Source organism: Balearica regulorum, chromosome 2 (genome assembly GCF_011004875.1).
Source record: "Balearica regulorum gibbericeps isolate bBalReg1 chromosome 2, bBalReg1.pri, whole genome shotgun sequence".
Taxonomy (NCBI): Eukaryota; Metazoa; Chordata; class Aves; order Gruiformes; family Gruidae; genus Balearica; species Balearica regulorum.
The window spans coordinates 156,224,659-156,239,486 of record NC_046185.1 but is presented as its reverse complement, the minus strand read 5'-3'; the positions used below and the strand labels follow the sequence as shown (position 1 = coordinate 156,239,486).

General features: G+C 38.1%; 1 protein-coding gene across 3 annotated transcripts in view; it reads left to right on the top strand.

Annotated features, from left to right (window-relative positions):
* Positions 1-11,192, top strand: part of WDR37 (WD repeat domain 37) — a 51,016-nt gene extending 39,824 nt beyond the window's left edge. For all 3 annotated transcript variants that reach the window (XM_075746582.1, XM_075746583.1, XM_075746584.1), the window contains 3 exons: positions 5,654-5,788; positions 6,494-6,608; positions 7,991-11,192. In XM_075746582.1, the coding sequence (XP_075602697.1) occupies positions 5,654-5,788; positions 6,494-6,608; positions 7,991-8,122 (382 nt within the window). In that variant the 3' untranslated portion in view covers positions 8,123-11,192. The remainder of the gene's footprint in view (positions 1-5,653; positions 5,789-6,493; positions 6,609-7,990) is intronic.
* Positions 11,193-14,828: the final 3,636 nt, after the last annotated feature.

Here is a 14,828-nt window from a genome sequence, read left to right as displayed (position 1 = left end):
GCTGCAACCACTCTTCTGAAATTCTGGTAAGTGAGTCATTCCATAACTGTTACAGAATATTTGGATTGTATGGAGTATTTGAATAGTTTGGCAAGTAAAGACAGCATTGTCATGGGTTTGTTGAAGTGCCAAAAAAGTGATTTGAAAGATAATATTCTTTGATAGTTTTGTTTCCTTTATGTTCTTGAGCCTTTTCTGTTGTTATTGGCTAACTTCCTCATGGTAAAAATTACTTCCTAATTAATAAAGAAATATAAAAAAAAAAGAATAAACTACTCCTTAAGCTGTAAGAGTAAGTGCTTAAAATTAAAAGCCTTGTGGCTAAAAGAAAAAAGATCTTTTAGATGTTTTATTTTGGGGAGCGAGGTATGTAACATACACAGTTTAGCTATATTGAGTGTTGGCCATTAGGGTTTTGTCGGTCACTTTAAAGAAGATGTAGGCAATAAATCTGTATCCAGTTGCTTATGAGTGTTTTAAGCTTCGCTACAGTACGTGGAGAGAATCTTAATTCTGTTATTGAATGCATGCACTAAAAAGTGTGATGATTTTTTTCAAATGACCCACAAAAGAGCATAGCCAAAGGCCTTTTCTTTGTGTCCTGTTGAGTAGAGCATAATGCTTTGTAGTGTGTTGTGGTTCTGAAGCTTACATAATGTACACAGCAATACTGAGGGATAAATGGACCTTTTTTATCCCATCATAAATGTAATGGAATTGATTTTAAAGATATCTGCACCTTAACTAATTTACTAACTTGCCATTAAGTAATTCTCATAAAAGCTAGTGATTGTTTTCAATCCTGTATAATTTTATTATTTTAAGACAGATAGAAAAGGAGATACTGGCAATTTTCTCTAAATGTCAAGAAACACATATATCTGGAATACACATTGTTGATTTAAATGCTAAAGCCATGACTTTTCAGTGCTAACAGTTATCTCTGAATTCTCCTTCTCCCCATTTTGTGTTAATTCCTTCATGGTTTGTTCTTGCCGTTTCTCAAGTTGGCAGAAAAAGTTTTGCTGATATTTGGAGGTAAATCCACAAACTGACTCTGTGCGTTCAGGTTTTAGAATGTGTTAAAGGCACTTGATTCCAGGAAGAGCTACACATAGAATTCACAATCAAAGGGGGAGGTATTGGTGTGCTCCTTACCTGGTACTCCCATGGCCAGAGCCGTCGCCCTTTAAAATGGGCAAACTGTTCTCTGTATCTGGAGGTTTTAAACCCAGATCCTGGCTTCCCTGCAGGCTGCTCTGCGTGGGGATATGCTTTGTTCCCCTAAAAGAAAGGAAACTCTTCTGCAGGAAATGGTTTCCCAAATACAGCCTCCTTTATGTTTTGTTCCTGAATTTTACTACGTAAAATGTGAGAGACATATTTGAGCACTTAAATTTTGCTGTCTAACTACAATTTGGTGTGCATTGAATACATATATATGAAAGATTTGTTTTAGTCCGCTTTCTCCAGAACTTCATCCCATGCAGAGATTAATGCTTATGAGTAGATGCCTCTTCACAGGCACGAAAACGCTGTCTCCAAGCATTCAACAGTAAATCCCAGTATAGATTGCAAACCAAAATGGAAAGAGCAGTGTTAACTTTTTTTTGGGTGCATTGCCAATAAGGGTTCTGTATCAGCATTTCATGGTCCAACATTTTCAACATTTTTTTTTTTCTTTTCCTCCCCTATGTGTGAAATTTCAGCAGATTGTTATGCAAAATAGTTTTGTGTCTCAGTGTGACTGGGGAGACAGCTGTTCAGCCTAATGAGGAGTGCTAGCACTACAGTATTTCTGTTGATTGAGACCCACGGAGGGAGCAGGATGTTCGAGGCCAGGCAGCGGTGTGTGGTGAGGAAGTGCCACGCTGTCAGCTGGAAGTACACGCTCGGCTGCTCCCTACGACAAGATAAATGAGTTTTGCTGGGGTTTGGCGGAGGCTGAAGCTTTTCTGGAGAATAGTTGTAGCACACCAAACTCCCCGTGGGACCCGCGATTTGAAGTGTCATAAGACTGCTTCCTCTTTGCCAGTTTGTTTTTTAATGTCCTACAATACCTGTCATCTTTTTGAGTTATTAAAAACCTAATGTCTTCTAGCATTCCATTAACACGGGGTCTGATGATCTTTTGTTGACACTTTTTATTAATTTAGCCAAGGGGATGTTAACTACAGTTTTAGCTGAGTTAGAGCAGACTGAAGAATAGTATCAACAGAAAGTAAAAATATCCATATGAAATTACAGGAAAAAGTCTTTTAATTTTTGTGATATGGGTGGGGTTAGGGAGGCAATACACTTGAAAGCTTATTTGTATATTGGCTGCTCTGCCAGCTTCTTTCTTCCCACACAGACTTTGCTTCCCTTTCTTCTCACCTTCCCCCTTTAGTTGGGCTGAAATCCTGTTTTAGTTTATAAGTAGGAAGTGGTGGCCTTTCTTGTTACTACTATTTTGTCTTTATAAAAAAACTCCCAAAAAAGAGATGAGATGCATCTGTCTCACCTTAAGAGATGCCCCAGTTTGGAATAGCAGAGGAGACAAAGCATGATCTGTAGTACATGAGAAGACCTATGGGCGCAGCACTTACTCATGTTTTCGTAAGTCAGTAGTGTTGTACATGTTCTTGAATTTAAATGTATGTGTTTTTTTAAAATATTAACTCAATATGTTCCATTTTTACAAAAAAACCAAAACAACAACCCCCAGAAAATCCAAAACAAACCCAAAGACCCACCTGGTCTTTACTCAGATAACAATCAAGTGCTGATAACCCTCCCCAGAGTTGTCAAATTTGTGAGTGATATGATACAGCTTTTGGCCTTTCTAAAGGCCAAACTTAAAACTTCTAGTCTTGCAATCTCATTTTGAAAATGAGGTACCTTTTGAGAGTTGAATTGAGTGTATCTATACGTTCCCCTAAAAGAGTAATATTTCTTTTTTTTTAAAGCATAATACCTAGGACTGTTACGCAGTACATCCATACACTTTTTGCTTTGAAACGGTGACCACAATTCTTGATCATAAAAAGTGGGTTCATTTAAAAGTGCTTTTATAGGTAACCTCTGAATTCAAAGCTTCTTGTGAAAAAACTTATTTTCTTGTAGTCACGTGTGCTTGTAAACAGTGCCTATCCCAGCCTGCAGTGCCTTACAAGGATGAGCTCTTGGTGGGGGATAGGCAGAGGACTAAGACTATTAAACACCTTTAAAGATGTCACTGAAAATGGCCTGGCAGCCTTCCCTGTGCCTTTCTATCACTTGCCCAGTTGCCAGAGAGAGCTACAGCAGAACCTCATTGCATTTTTTAGTTTACAGCCTTTTTCTCAGTGTACCCAGTAATATCTGAATGAATAGTTAAACTGGAAGCAGTACAGAAAAGGATTTTGTTTTCTTTTGAGAGTCTTTTTGTTTTTATGGAGCAGTAAGGGTCGAGCTAACCTAGAGTTGGCATTCTGTTTACGTGGAGATAGTCTTGAAAGTTTTCATTTGAAAAATGATAAATCTAAGAATGAGAGAACTTTATGTGGTCAAAGAAACTTAACTATGTTTGACAGTGGTAAGTGATAAAAGAGAACCAATATGAGATCAAAGGAGCTGGAAAGCTGTTTAAAGTTGTGAAAAAAAGCATCCAAAAATGGAGGGTTATTTTAAGACAGTTCCACAACACATTCCAGCTGTAATGGGAATAAAATGTATGATGGGAAAACAGATCAGATTGGTGCGTTGGCAGCAGAATACTAAAACGTTGTATATTCACACACCTGGAGCTTTTCTGACTTGAATTCCTTATACTGTTGTGTACAAGGAAGTCTCACAACGTGTCTGCAAAGTATGGAGATTTAATAGTGAATTTTAAATTTACAAACATTGTTTCAAATGTGTTACAGCAGTTTAGAGTTCAGTGAAAGTCTGAACCATTTTACTGAGGTATTTTGCAGCTTGTATAAAGAGCTAGTGAGGAGAGAAATGCAGATGTTGGTAAGTTGATTGGAGGTCAGGCAGGTGGAAGACAAGTTCTGTGCTAAGAGCATACCAACCCTATTCTGCAGTAATTTGACTATGTGAATGAATTTTCTTCCCAAATGCGAAGGTTCCTGATGAAAGAGACTCATTGGTTGTGGCCTTCGTGTATGTTTTAACTTGTTGATTTTTGGTTCATAAAGTCCAGAAGATTAGGCAAAGACCTCTTGGTTCTTATTCTAATCATCTCCCTGGTAGCTTAGCTGCACTCTAATAATGCGTTAGGAAACTCGGTGTCATGAATAAAGTGGGCCTTCATCCTAATTAAAACTTAATTTGGTGTCAATTTAAATTAAGAGGTTTGCATAAACTGGTCCATTGTGACCTGGCTAGTGCTAATCTCAATCAGCAGCTTGGATAGGACATGAATTCAAATTTCTGCAGAACAACCAAAGTGACAGTAACAACTGACAGCTTAAATTAAAATTACTAAATTCTAAGAAATTGATGTGCACGACCCAAGTTACAAGATAGGTCATTAAATCAAAGCTGTAGAAACAGAGTTAAGAAGCCTTCCCTAATGATTTTAGGGAGAGACAAAAATGCTTTGTTAGTACATTATGTGGGCAGAAAATAACTGGTTTTGAGTTGGAAATTCATGCAGTACTAAAATGAAAATAGTAGTACAAAAACTTTAAGTCGTTAATATGAAATAGTAGGTAAAAGATTTAAAAAAAAAAATCAGCTCATCACCATGAGAACTATTTATTTGAGCTCAGCAGTATACTGTTCTCTGAAAGTATAAAATACAAAGATAGTAAAATTCTAAAATAAAATTCTTTACATAGTATTTTCTGAAAGTAGTATGTTACACTTCCAATTGCTAGAGATATTCTTGGGAGTCTTTCCCTAGCTGCCCTTGTGGTAACAGGTAAAATTTGAAGAACTCTCTGGTCATGCTGCTTACTACTACCACTTGCCATTTTTTTTATCTGACTCTCAGATGTTAGCTACTTGTAAAACAGGAATAGAAATGACAGTTAGAAGTAATTAGATTGCTGTAGCTATTGCTGGTGGAGTTATAGTGGAAGCTGTATGTATTACAGCATGTTTAGGTGTGCGTACAAAATAGCTTTGGCTACGTCTCAGGTATTTTGGATCTCCTGTGTGCCTGAGCTGTGAATGACAAAAGCCTGAGGTAGTTCTACAGAAGCCTTTGGATGGCAAGTGAAAGAACTTGATCACTGGTCTCAAAACACTTGGGAGGAAGAATTGTGCTGTATGCTACTAATTTTTGGTTGTCTGATAAGCCTACTGGACATTAATGCAGAATTTCAAAAGTGAATTGAGGTTTCAAGACTGGACATGTTTAGCCAATATTAGGATCAGTGGAATACGAGAGATACCACCAGAGTGACTCCACTGTTGGGCTTCTTTTTGTAGCACTTGAACTAGTCAAGCGCTGTATGCCTTAAGTGACACAACTTCTGTAAGAATATTTTTTTTAAACCAAAGTAGCTTGAAATATTAAAACTCCAAGTGAGTATTTTAGAATATAATAAAAAAAAAAAAGAGCCAAGTTAAATATTTTAAAGGAAACACAGGAGCAGAAAATAGAACTTTAAATCAGAGGCTAGTTTAATAAAGAACTTTAGAGCTTGATGTCTGTCTTTTTACTCTTGATTGTTTATAGCACTGTGACATCTGCAGTTTTCACTGTGGGGGACAATGTTGTTTCTGGTAGTGATGACCGTACTGTAAAAGTTTGGGACTTGAAAAACATGAGGTCTCCTATTGCAACGATCCGTACAGATTCTGCAGTCAACAGGTAAGCAAAACTCTGAGTTAATATTTTTCTTGATTCATGTTTTCTTAATTAATTCTTAATTTCTTTCATGTGTGGGAATGGGTCAAAGCTGCGCCGGGGGGGGTTTAGACTGGACGTGAGGAAAAATTTCTTTACTGAGAGGGTGGTCAAACACTGGAACAGGCTTCCTAGAGAGGTGGTCGATGCCCCAAGCCTGTTGTGGTTTCAAAGGCATTTGGACAATGCCCTTAACAACATGCTTCAACTTCATCAGCCCTGAAGTGGTCAGGCAGTTGGACTAGATGATTTTTGTAGGTCTCTTCCAACTGAAATTGTCTGTTCTATTAATTCACTGAATATACATTTAATTTTAGTCACTGAAATTAAACTTGAGATTTATGAGATTTTGAAAAAGGTCCATAGTGGTTTTCTAAAATGCAGGTGTAGTTAACATTAATTTTCAGTAAATACATCGTATTGCTTTTCTGGTTGGTGGTGGCGTGGGTTTTGTTTGTTTGGGTTTTTTTATATGGGATGCAGATCTTAAGGCTGTTTGAGCATCTAGTACAATAGAAAACACTTTAATGGTTTAATACTTTTTTTGCTTGTGAATTCTAATCAGGAAAAATTCAGCTGTATCACTTCTTGTGAGCTTAAACTTGTATTGTCAAATTCTGTTTGCCAGGCTCACGGTTTTGTACATAACCTACTTTCTCTTCTGTGCAGGATTAATGTATGTGTTGGCCAAAGAATCATCGCCCTTCCACATGACAACCGACAGGTTAGATTATTTGACATGTCAGGAGTGCGATTAGCACGCCTCCCTCGCAGTAATAGACAGGTAACTGTATATTTATAGCCTTAAAGTGTATCTGTTCTTCTTTCATACAAGGTTAAAACTAGGATCTGATCTCTCTAGCTTAAAAGCTGAACAAATGCGGAAAGACACTTGTCTATACAAATATGCTGCTGTTGGTTATTGAAAACAACTAACATGCAAATAAGTAACGTATTTTGGTTTTTTTTAATTGGAATTGGAAATGATGTTTCAACTGGATTTCATCATAATTTTTCTCCTTACTAAAGTGAAACTAATGTCTGCCTTCTCTATGAAATGGAAAAATGTGTAAGAGTGTTTCAAACGTGTTTTAACGTCTTGATGTGAATTGTATCAGAAAAGTGACTCACTATGAGGTTTAGTGGGTTTTTTGTTGTGTTTTTTTTTCCAATTACACAGTTCTTAATTTGTTATATAAGAAACATAAGAGGGGGATTAGTTTTGTGAGCTTACCTTGTATGATTTGGTGATAAAATTTATTTTTTTTACTTCCATGCTTATGCACATAAATTCTTGATATTTGGTACCAAGTACTAAACCATCCTTGCTGCAGCCATCAAATGGTGTGCATTTGTGGTGCTGTTTGGCATGGCAAGCATCACTAATGGAGCAAATTAGACTAAGTAAAATTAATTGGATTATGCCACTTCAGTAGGCGTTTTTGGGTGGATTCAGCAGCTCTTAGCAGAATTTAGGAAGGGATTTTAAGACTTATTTATTCTTTTTTAGTCTTTTTCTAGTTTAGAGGGTTTTTTGGTCTATTGTTTAGTCTTGATTCCCCCCCCCCCTTAAGATTTCCATTCAGGCTGACACTACTGAAATCACAGCTTTTTTTTTTGTTGTTGTTGTAAATGTTAGTCAGAATCCTCCTTGGGGCATTTTTGTTACTGTTGGACTTGAACCATAGATAAGACATTGCTTTTCCTCAGTATGACATTCCTTCTGCGGTAGTATTATCCTTTCTGCATTATGAACATGATGGATGCTTAATCTTGCAGCTTTATAACAAAGTAGTTGTCAGCAAGTAGTTCCGTATTTTAAGATTGCTTTTATAAATAAAAATGTTAAAATCAAAATTTGATTTGCTTTTGTAAATAAAATGTAATTAGATAGCAAACATACCTTGGAAAACTCAAAAGTTTTGATGCGCCTCTTTATATGCTTCTGTCGTTATGGACCGGGTGCTGGTATTAAGGAGTCTCATCGTTAGAAAGATTTTTACCTTGGAGGTGAAAGTAACAATGGCCTTCAGGATTCTCAAGTACCATTTGTAAAAACTGGCATGAGCATTAGCAAGTTTGCATTTTGAGTCGCACTGACTTGTTGACATAAATGCTTTCAAAATATATCTTAAGTAATAACTGCTATCTCCTGAACTGTTGCAGGGCCACAGAAGAATGGTATGCTGCTCAGCATGGAGTGAGGACCATCCGATATGTAACCTCTTCACATGTGGATTTGATCGTCAGGCTATTGGCTGGAACATCAACATCCCTGCTTTGTTACAAGAAAAATGAAATGCTGGAAGAATTTTTGCAGTTTATGTTGCCATAGACTTCTACACTTTCGCAGACTTTTCTGAGTACTGGTCTGCTATTGCTGTAAAAGCTCTTCCTGAAGTGGAGACTTTAGCAAATGTTGTTCTTGTTACCACATTGTGCACAGTTTGCATGAATTGTACAGAAAATGTGATTTTTTTAAAATTAGTTTGTCTTGTGTATGAACTTTTATATTTTGGCATCCACTGGTCAATATGTTCACTGTTGCATAGAGCACATAAATGTTCATAAGTTATTTAGCATTTAATAGATACACAGTAGGGCATTACATTTGTGACATAAATGTGAAACTTACGTAATTAATGTAGAGAGTGTATAGCGGTCTGTTACATTTTTCCATGACTCTGCATATCTGCCTTGTGTTTAAAAAGAATCTGCAGGGCTAAAACTTTGAAATGAAGTGTGAATTTCACTAGTTGTATGATTGTAAACATTTTCCTGTTTGCATCTGATTTGGAATACTTTTTTTAGTGCTGCAGTATAGTGCAACTTCAACTCCATTTTTATTCCAGTTATTGGAGAAGTAATAGATTTGAGAAGGAAAATGCAAGCGACTTGTAGTGAGTATAGACTGCCAGGTTTATTTGAAACGCTTTTTGTACTTTTTCTTTTGAAAAAGAAAAATATTCATTCTGCCCTTCTTATATAAAGTGATTCTAAAATCTCATGGCATTTCATACAAGTAAAAATCCAGAATATTATGATTCTAATCACTGAAATCTAGTCAAGCAAATTTTGAAGCACTTTAGTTTATAGCTATTGTTATAAACCACTTATGAAAGTTTGACTTTACCAGTGAATGTGAGCTGCCCTTTTTAAGAAGGATTGCTTCTTTTTGGTGATCTGCCCAGAAAGGAAATAGGTTTTTGGGGGGTTGTTAGTTGGTCTTTTTTTTTTTTTTTTTTCAATATACCTACAAGTGAGCATACTTTTAATTGTGTTCACTTCCCATATTTTTATTTTGAGCCAGCAATACAAAGTAAATGAGTACTACCTCAAAAATGAATGTTGGTCAAGATGCATTGAATCTCTCTGTAGCCTAGAAAAAAGCACTTTTGGTTTCTGGCTGAAGTACTATCTCTGACATGAGAGGAAAGACAATCATACTAAATGTGATCCTTAAGATAATTAACACTTAAAGCTAATGGAGCAATACGTAAGTAAACATCATCTGTCACCTTTCTGTTCTCAGCCGTGGCAAGGGCTGCCACAGTCGCTAATCTCTTCCAGAGGGGGGTCACTAACATAGGTCTCCCTTCTTTCTCCCAGATGATCTTGCTCTGGTTTTGCTCCTCACTGTGCTCTGCCCTTTTTGCCCTGGCAGTGGGGTGTTATACTGCAGCTGCTGCTAAGTAAATGCAAGTGGCAGCTGACATCTTGGAAAGAACAAAAAGGCTGCTTCAGGCAGAGCACTTCTTTTTAGCTAAAGGGAGATACTGCCCCTAACCGTCTGACATATCAGAGTAAGATGAAGGGTGAGGGTAAGCCAAGGGTGCGCTCTTACAATGGGAATCAAGGACTTTGTGGTGAGTTAGCATAAGAGAAGTGTTAGGAACTTTTTATCACATGCTTATGTGAAGCTATAGCTGTGCTAGTGTCTTCTACAGTACTGTTTGTAATGATGTCAAAGCAGATGTGTGACTGATTCTCCTGTTAACTACCATATAATGGCATCGGAGTGCAATGGGATGGGCCAGTGAATGCATCACTGAGTAATTGTAGGGAAACTGGGGTCCTAGAAATGGTTTTTGGAGCATAACATTGAGGAAGCTCAAGGTATTTAATGGAGAATTAATGTAGTATCTTTATAGTACAGGTCATTGTAACAGCTTGATACCTTGGGGTTTTTTCCTGGTTGTTTTCTTTTTTTCTTTTTTCTTTTTTCTTTTTTCTTTTTTTTTAGATACAAGATATATATACAGAATTGTACTGAAGTAATCTTAAAATACCAAAAGTAGTTGGAGACAGCAGCTGCAGAGTTTTAAGTCTCCTGATAACAAGGGTTAAAGGATGGTGTCAAAGCTTATTCTCACTTTTTTTTTTCCTGGGTTTTTAACTCTCAGATAAAGCCATTTGATGTTGGGTTGCAAGTTTTATTCTTGAAAAAGTCTTTTTTTTTTCTTAATTTAGTTGGCAAGGGAGAGAACTTGACACAGATTGATGCTGCTTAAAATAAAAAAAAAAAGAAAAATGTGTCTGCAGAATGGCCTGCATGTAGTATCTTGAGCAATGACTATCCTTTTATTACCTGAGGTGGGAGAGAGGGTCACTGATTTTGGTCCTGCTAAACTAAATAGTCTGTTTAAGCTTCTCTAATACATATGTAGTAGAGGATCTCTTGACTCTATGCAGTTCAATCATCATTGCTGCAAACTTTTTATATCACCAGAGGGGCCATCCTCTGGCACCAGGAATGGGATGATTGCACACTTTCACTTTGGGGGGGAAAAAAAATCAACCAAATGAGGTGCTAGAGCCACGTTCTTATGAACAGGCTAATAGTTAATCAGCTAAACTTAATTATCACTTAGCTTAATTTTATATACTGTACCGAAGGTTAGGCCGTGGCTGCCATCCCCCTTGAAGCAAATCACACATGAGCAGTGCTAGTGAACAATACTGCAGTGACTGAATACGTGGAAAACATTCCATGGCTTCAGATGGTCTGAAGAGTGTTTGTCAGCCCGGAACAATGTCCAGCATTTCATAAAATGGAGGAGAGTTGCAGTTACAGTTTCAGTATTGTGCAGAATTTCACAGAGAACTCGTCACTGGGCAAAATCAAGCTTTTATGTCTTTCTCTCAAGCAATGCACATCAGTTTTCACAAAGTTTGTGTATACTTTACAATCAGAAAGATCTGGAATAAACCATCGTATTTGTTGCCTAAATCTGTGAAAACCACCTTTTTGGAAAAAGAATTTATAAGTTATGTGGAACCACTTTTTATTATTCTGCTAATTTGTTTTTAGATGTAAAACGTTTTTCTTCATTATGATTCAAAACACATTAAAACATTGAACAATTTTTTTCTTTTGCAAGTTGCTGTTCTTCTACGTTGCATTAAAGTTGCTATTAATCTTAGTATTTGACTTTGTTAGTAGTTAAAGGATCTTCCTACCCACTTTCCACTCTTTTCTACCCAAAAAATTCATTTTTTGGGGTAGAAAACTGCTGAAGGCAGTGCTGGGCAGAGTTCTTCTGAAAGAAAACCAAGTCTGCCCCTGGAAGTAGGATTTCTGTAGTGCAATCAGTCACGCTGCCAGTAAAGTGTATAGACTGAGAAGGTGCTCAGACCTGCATTTATACTGTCCTCTCCAGTTTTGCATGAAAAATTCTGTAATTACATTCTGTTATGCAGATTATGCAAAAGTTTCCATGTGACTTTTCACAATGCTGTATGAATTGGTATTTTAAATGAAGTCTAAACCAGATTTCATAGGTTTAGAATGCAGTGAAAGTACTGCAGAAGTTCCCTGGTGAGGGGAACTCCACCATTAGTTTATCTGTAGGTTAAAATAAAGGTGGTTTGTTTGTTGCACCTGTATTCAAAACAAAGTTTTGCAATGTTGATATCAATCCCTAAAAGCTCGGTGTTGTCTTAAGCCATGCCATTGGGTTTCAGATGCCCAGGCAGTGCCGGAGTGCAGAACAGTGCTTTACACATACTGTATTTTCCTGCAGTGTGCTGGTTTCGGATCCCTTATTGCCACGTTTTGAATCCTCAAGAGTCAGTGCTCTGGAAAAGTATTACTAATCGGTGTCGCTGGTGATACGGTCCAGAAATAAAAGACTGAAGTTATAATGTGGTGGTGAAGTTATGATGTGAGGGCTGCATTGAGATAGAACACCAAACCCTAGGGTTTAGTTGATTTTAACTGAGGGATTTAAATCAAGTCAGCTTTCTGCAACTGATGCAAACTTGTGATGTTTGTGATGTCCTTAAATCTAATGACCTAAGTTGCGTACCCTTTGCAAAGGCCTTTTCCGTCCATGCTTTAGGGGGAGGGGTTTGAAGACGTGTATGTGTTGAAGCCTAGATATTTTTTTTTAACCTGTAGTGAATAGCACGCGCAAGTAAGTGGTTTCAGTAGGCTGTGTTCTAACCTGAGGAAGAGCTGCAGGAGAACCACTCTGTCATGCATCACGGTGTGCTCTGTAGACTGGTGTAGAAATTTTATTTAATGCTCCATTGAGACCAAAGTATGTCACTGAAAAATTATTCAGCCTTGCGATAGTTCATTTTTCAGTAGTGGTGTTACCTTTTCTAATTCCCACAGGTCATAGTTTTCAGAACATAAGTAATTTGCAGGAGTTTACAGAGGAAATCCCATTTAATTCAGACTGTAAATCCTGGGGAAAAATGTACCAGTGACTGGGAGAGGCGTCACACTGGAGAAGTGCGGGGTTTTGCAGACGTGCTGGGGATGGTGCTTGTCGGTGTCCTCTGGGTGAGAATATCCACGAGTGGCAGGACGTGCCATTTCTCGGTGGTGAAGAGGTGAGGCTGGTGAGCATTTGCAGTGTCTGACCCAAGTGCCTGAGTTAGCAGCTTAAACTCCTGGTATAATTTTGGGGAGTTTCTGAAGGGTGGTTCCATGCTCAGCAGGAATTTAATCATTCAGACTTTCCGCTAAATGGAAATGGTGCAAAGTGTCTGTGATGGCATGTATAATAGAGGGGAGCCAAAAAGTAGGAAAAAAAAGTTTTGCCTTGAACTATTTTGAAAATGGAAACTGTTTTTCAGTCTGGCCGGCGCCTGCTACATGCTGGAATGACAGTGCTGCTAATTAATCGTGTTGCTGGATGCTACTTGAGGCCCCAGTTCCTGCTGCTGCTAACCGCGCAGTTCCACCTGCTTCCACCAAAACTTGCCATGCTTCGTGTCTGCTTAGAGTTTAATACTAATTTTGTGTGGTTCCCCTCTCCCGCTTGTATTTGTCATCTTCCTCCTCTCCGCAGGGTAGAACAGATCTAGTTATGAGTTTATTTCGGAGCACACCACCAATGAAGAGAAACCCTTGTGCGCATCTCTCTGAAATGAAACCATCTAGCAGTCCTGTGCTGGGAACAGAGGCTTGATCTTTGGAGCTGACTTTGACCGTGGATTTTGTCATCTTCACAATTTTTTTTTTTTTTTTTTGAGTTGGTCAGATGCAAGCAAATTTTTTAATAATGAAGTTTCCTGAAGGCTTTACGAATTAATGATCTGGGGTTACTGAAGGCTGAATCAAGTCTGTGCATCGTCACTGAGGAGAGAAACTAGATTTGCAGGGATGCTGAAGGTGACTTGAGACATCAGAAAGGAGTAGAGGATGATTTCAAATGCTAGAAGAGTTATGGAGAAGGGATCCAAACTAAGGGTAAGGAGTCTATGATGTAAGCAGGGATGGCAACCCGGCATTGGAGATCTGATTTGAGAAGGAAGGAAGATAATTCAAGAAACCTAGAGAGACAAATTTGTGATGAAAGTGTTTGGACTGCAGATGAGGAACATAAAGGCAGAATAATGAAGGGCAATGAAAAACTGGAATAAAACCGGGACAGTTCAGGGAGCCAGGGAGGACGAGAGAGTGGCATGGTTAGGAGGAGGTGCATGTCCAATAGATGAATCTTACTGGTCAGTTGGGGTGAACTGGGAAGCCCAAGCCTGGTGGATGCCCCTGGCTGGAGGAGAAGGGAAAGGAGAGGTGGGAAGAGGGCAGGGACAGCCTGCAGAGGGACTGAGCTCTGGGCAACATGGATATCGGGATCTGCTTACGTCCAGAGCCTGGTATGGAAACTGCTGGAAGCTCAACATTTCCTTTCATTTTTTAAAGGATAGGCTGTTTGTTTCAATACCCTTGGTTTGGGGAAAAACTTACTTGCTTATATAGACCCAATTTTAATTGTATATATTAAATTCTCTATTTCAAGTGTTGTAATGGTGCTGAGATTACTCAAGTAGCTGATGCATTCACTCCTCAGGTTTGTAATTCTAGTAGAGGTTTAAAAATATAAACGAGCTCCATCCTACAAGCTCAAGGTATGACAGCAGGGCGTGTGGCTTATTAGGAGTTGCTCCTGGATTGGAAATCTCTTGAGTGAACAATTGATTTGGAAGAAGGAGATGCTGTTGTTTATGGTCACTTCGAGAATATGCGGCCAGTCTACAAAGAAAGGTTCAGCATTTTAAGCTTGGGCATGACTTCAGAGCAAAATGCTCTGAACGCTTGCCTTAATTCTGTTCCTTTCAATTTAGTCTGAATTGACTAGGGAATTTCTTCAGCTAAGCCCAAATAGAGGCATCCGAACGTATAGATTACATCAGGGAGATACTGCTGTATTTGCGGTAGGGTCTTAGTTCTGGGAAAGGTGAAACTGACCTGTCCTTCCAATTTTCTCTTTGTTGAGATGTCAAAATTTGACACCTTCCCTCACAAATCCAAATAAGTAAAAAAATTATTTTTGGCTTCAGTGATCAAACTTCTGATTCCAGTTGGCCTCAATAACTTTTGGTCAAAATACACACCTAGGTATACAGACAGTATCAGTCTTACGCAAAGATGGCATTTTCTGCCTTCATCAAAACCATTAGCTGATGGAAAGAAGAAAAAATAACTGGTTAACTTCACCAAGTTAATGTTCTAAACTTATGTAGGCTTAGCATTTAATACTTTTAATGA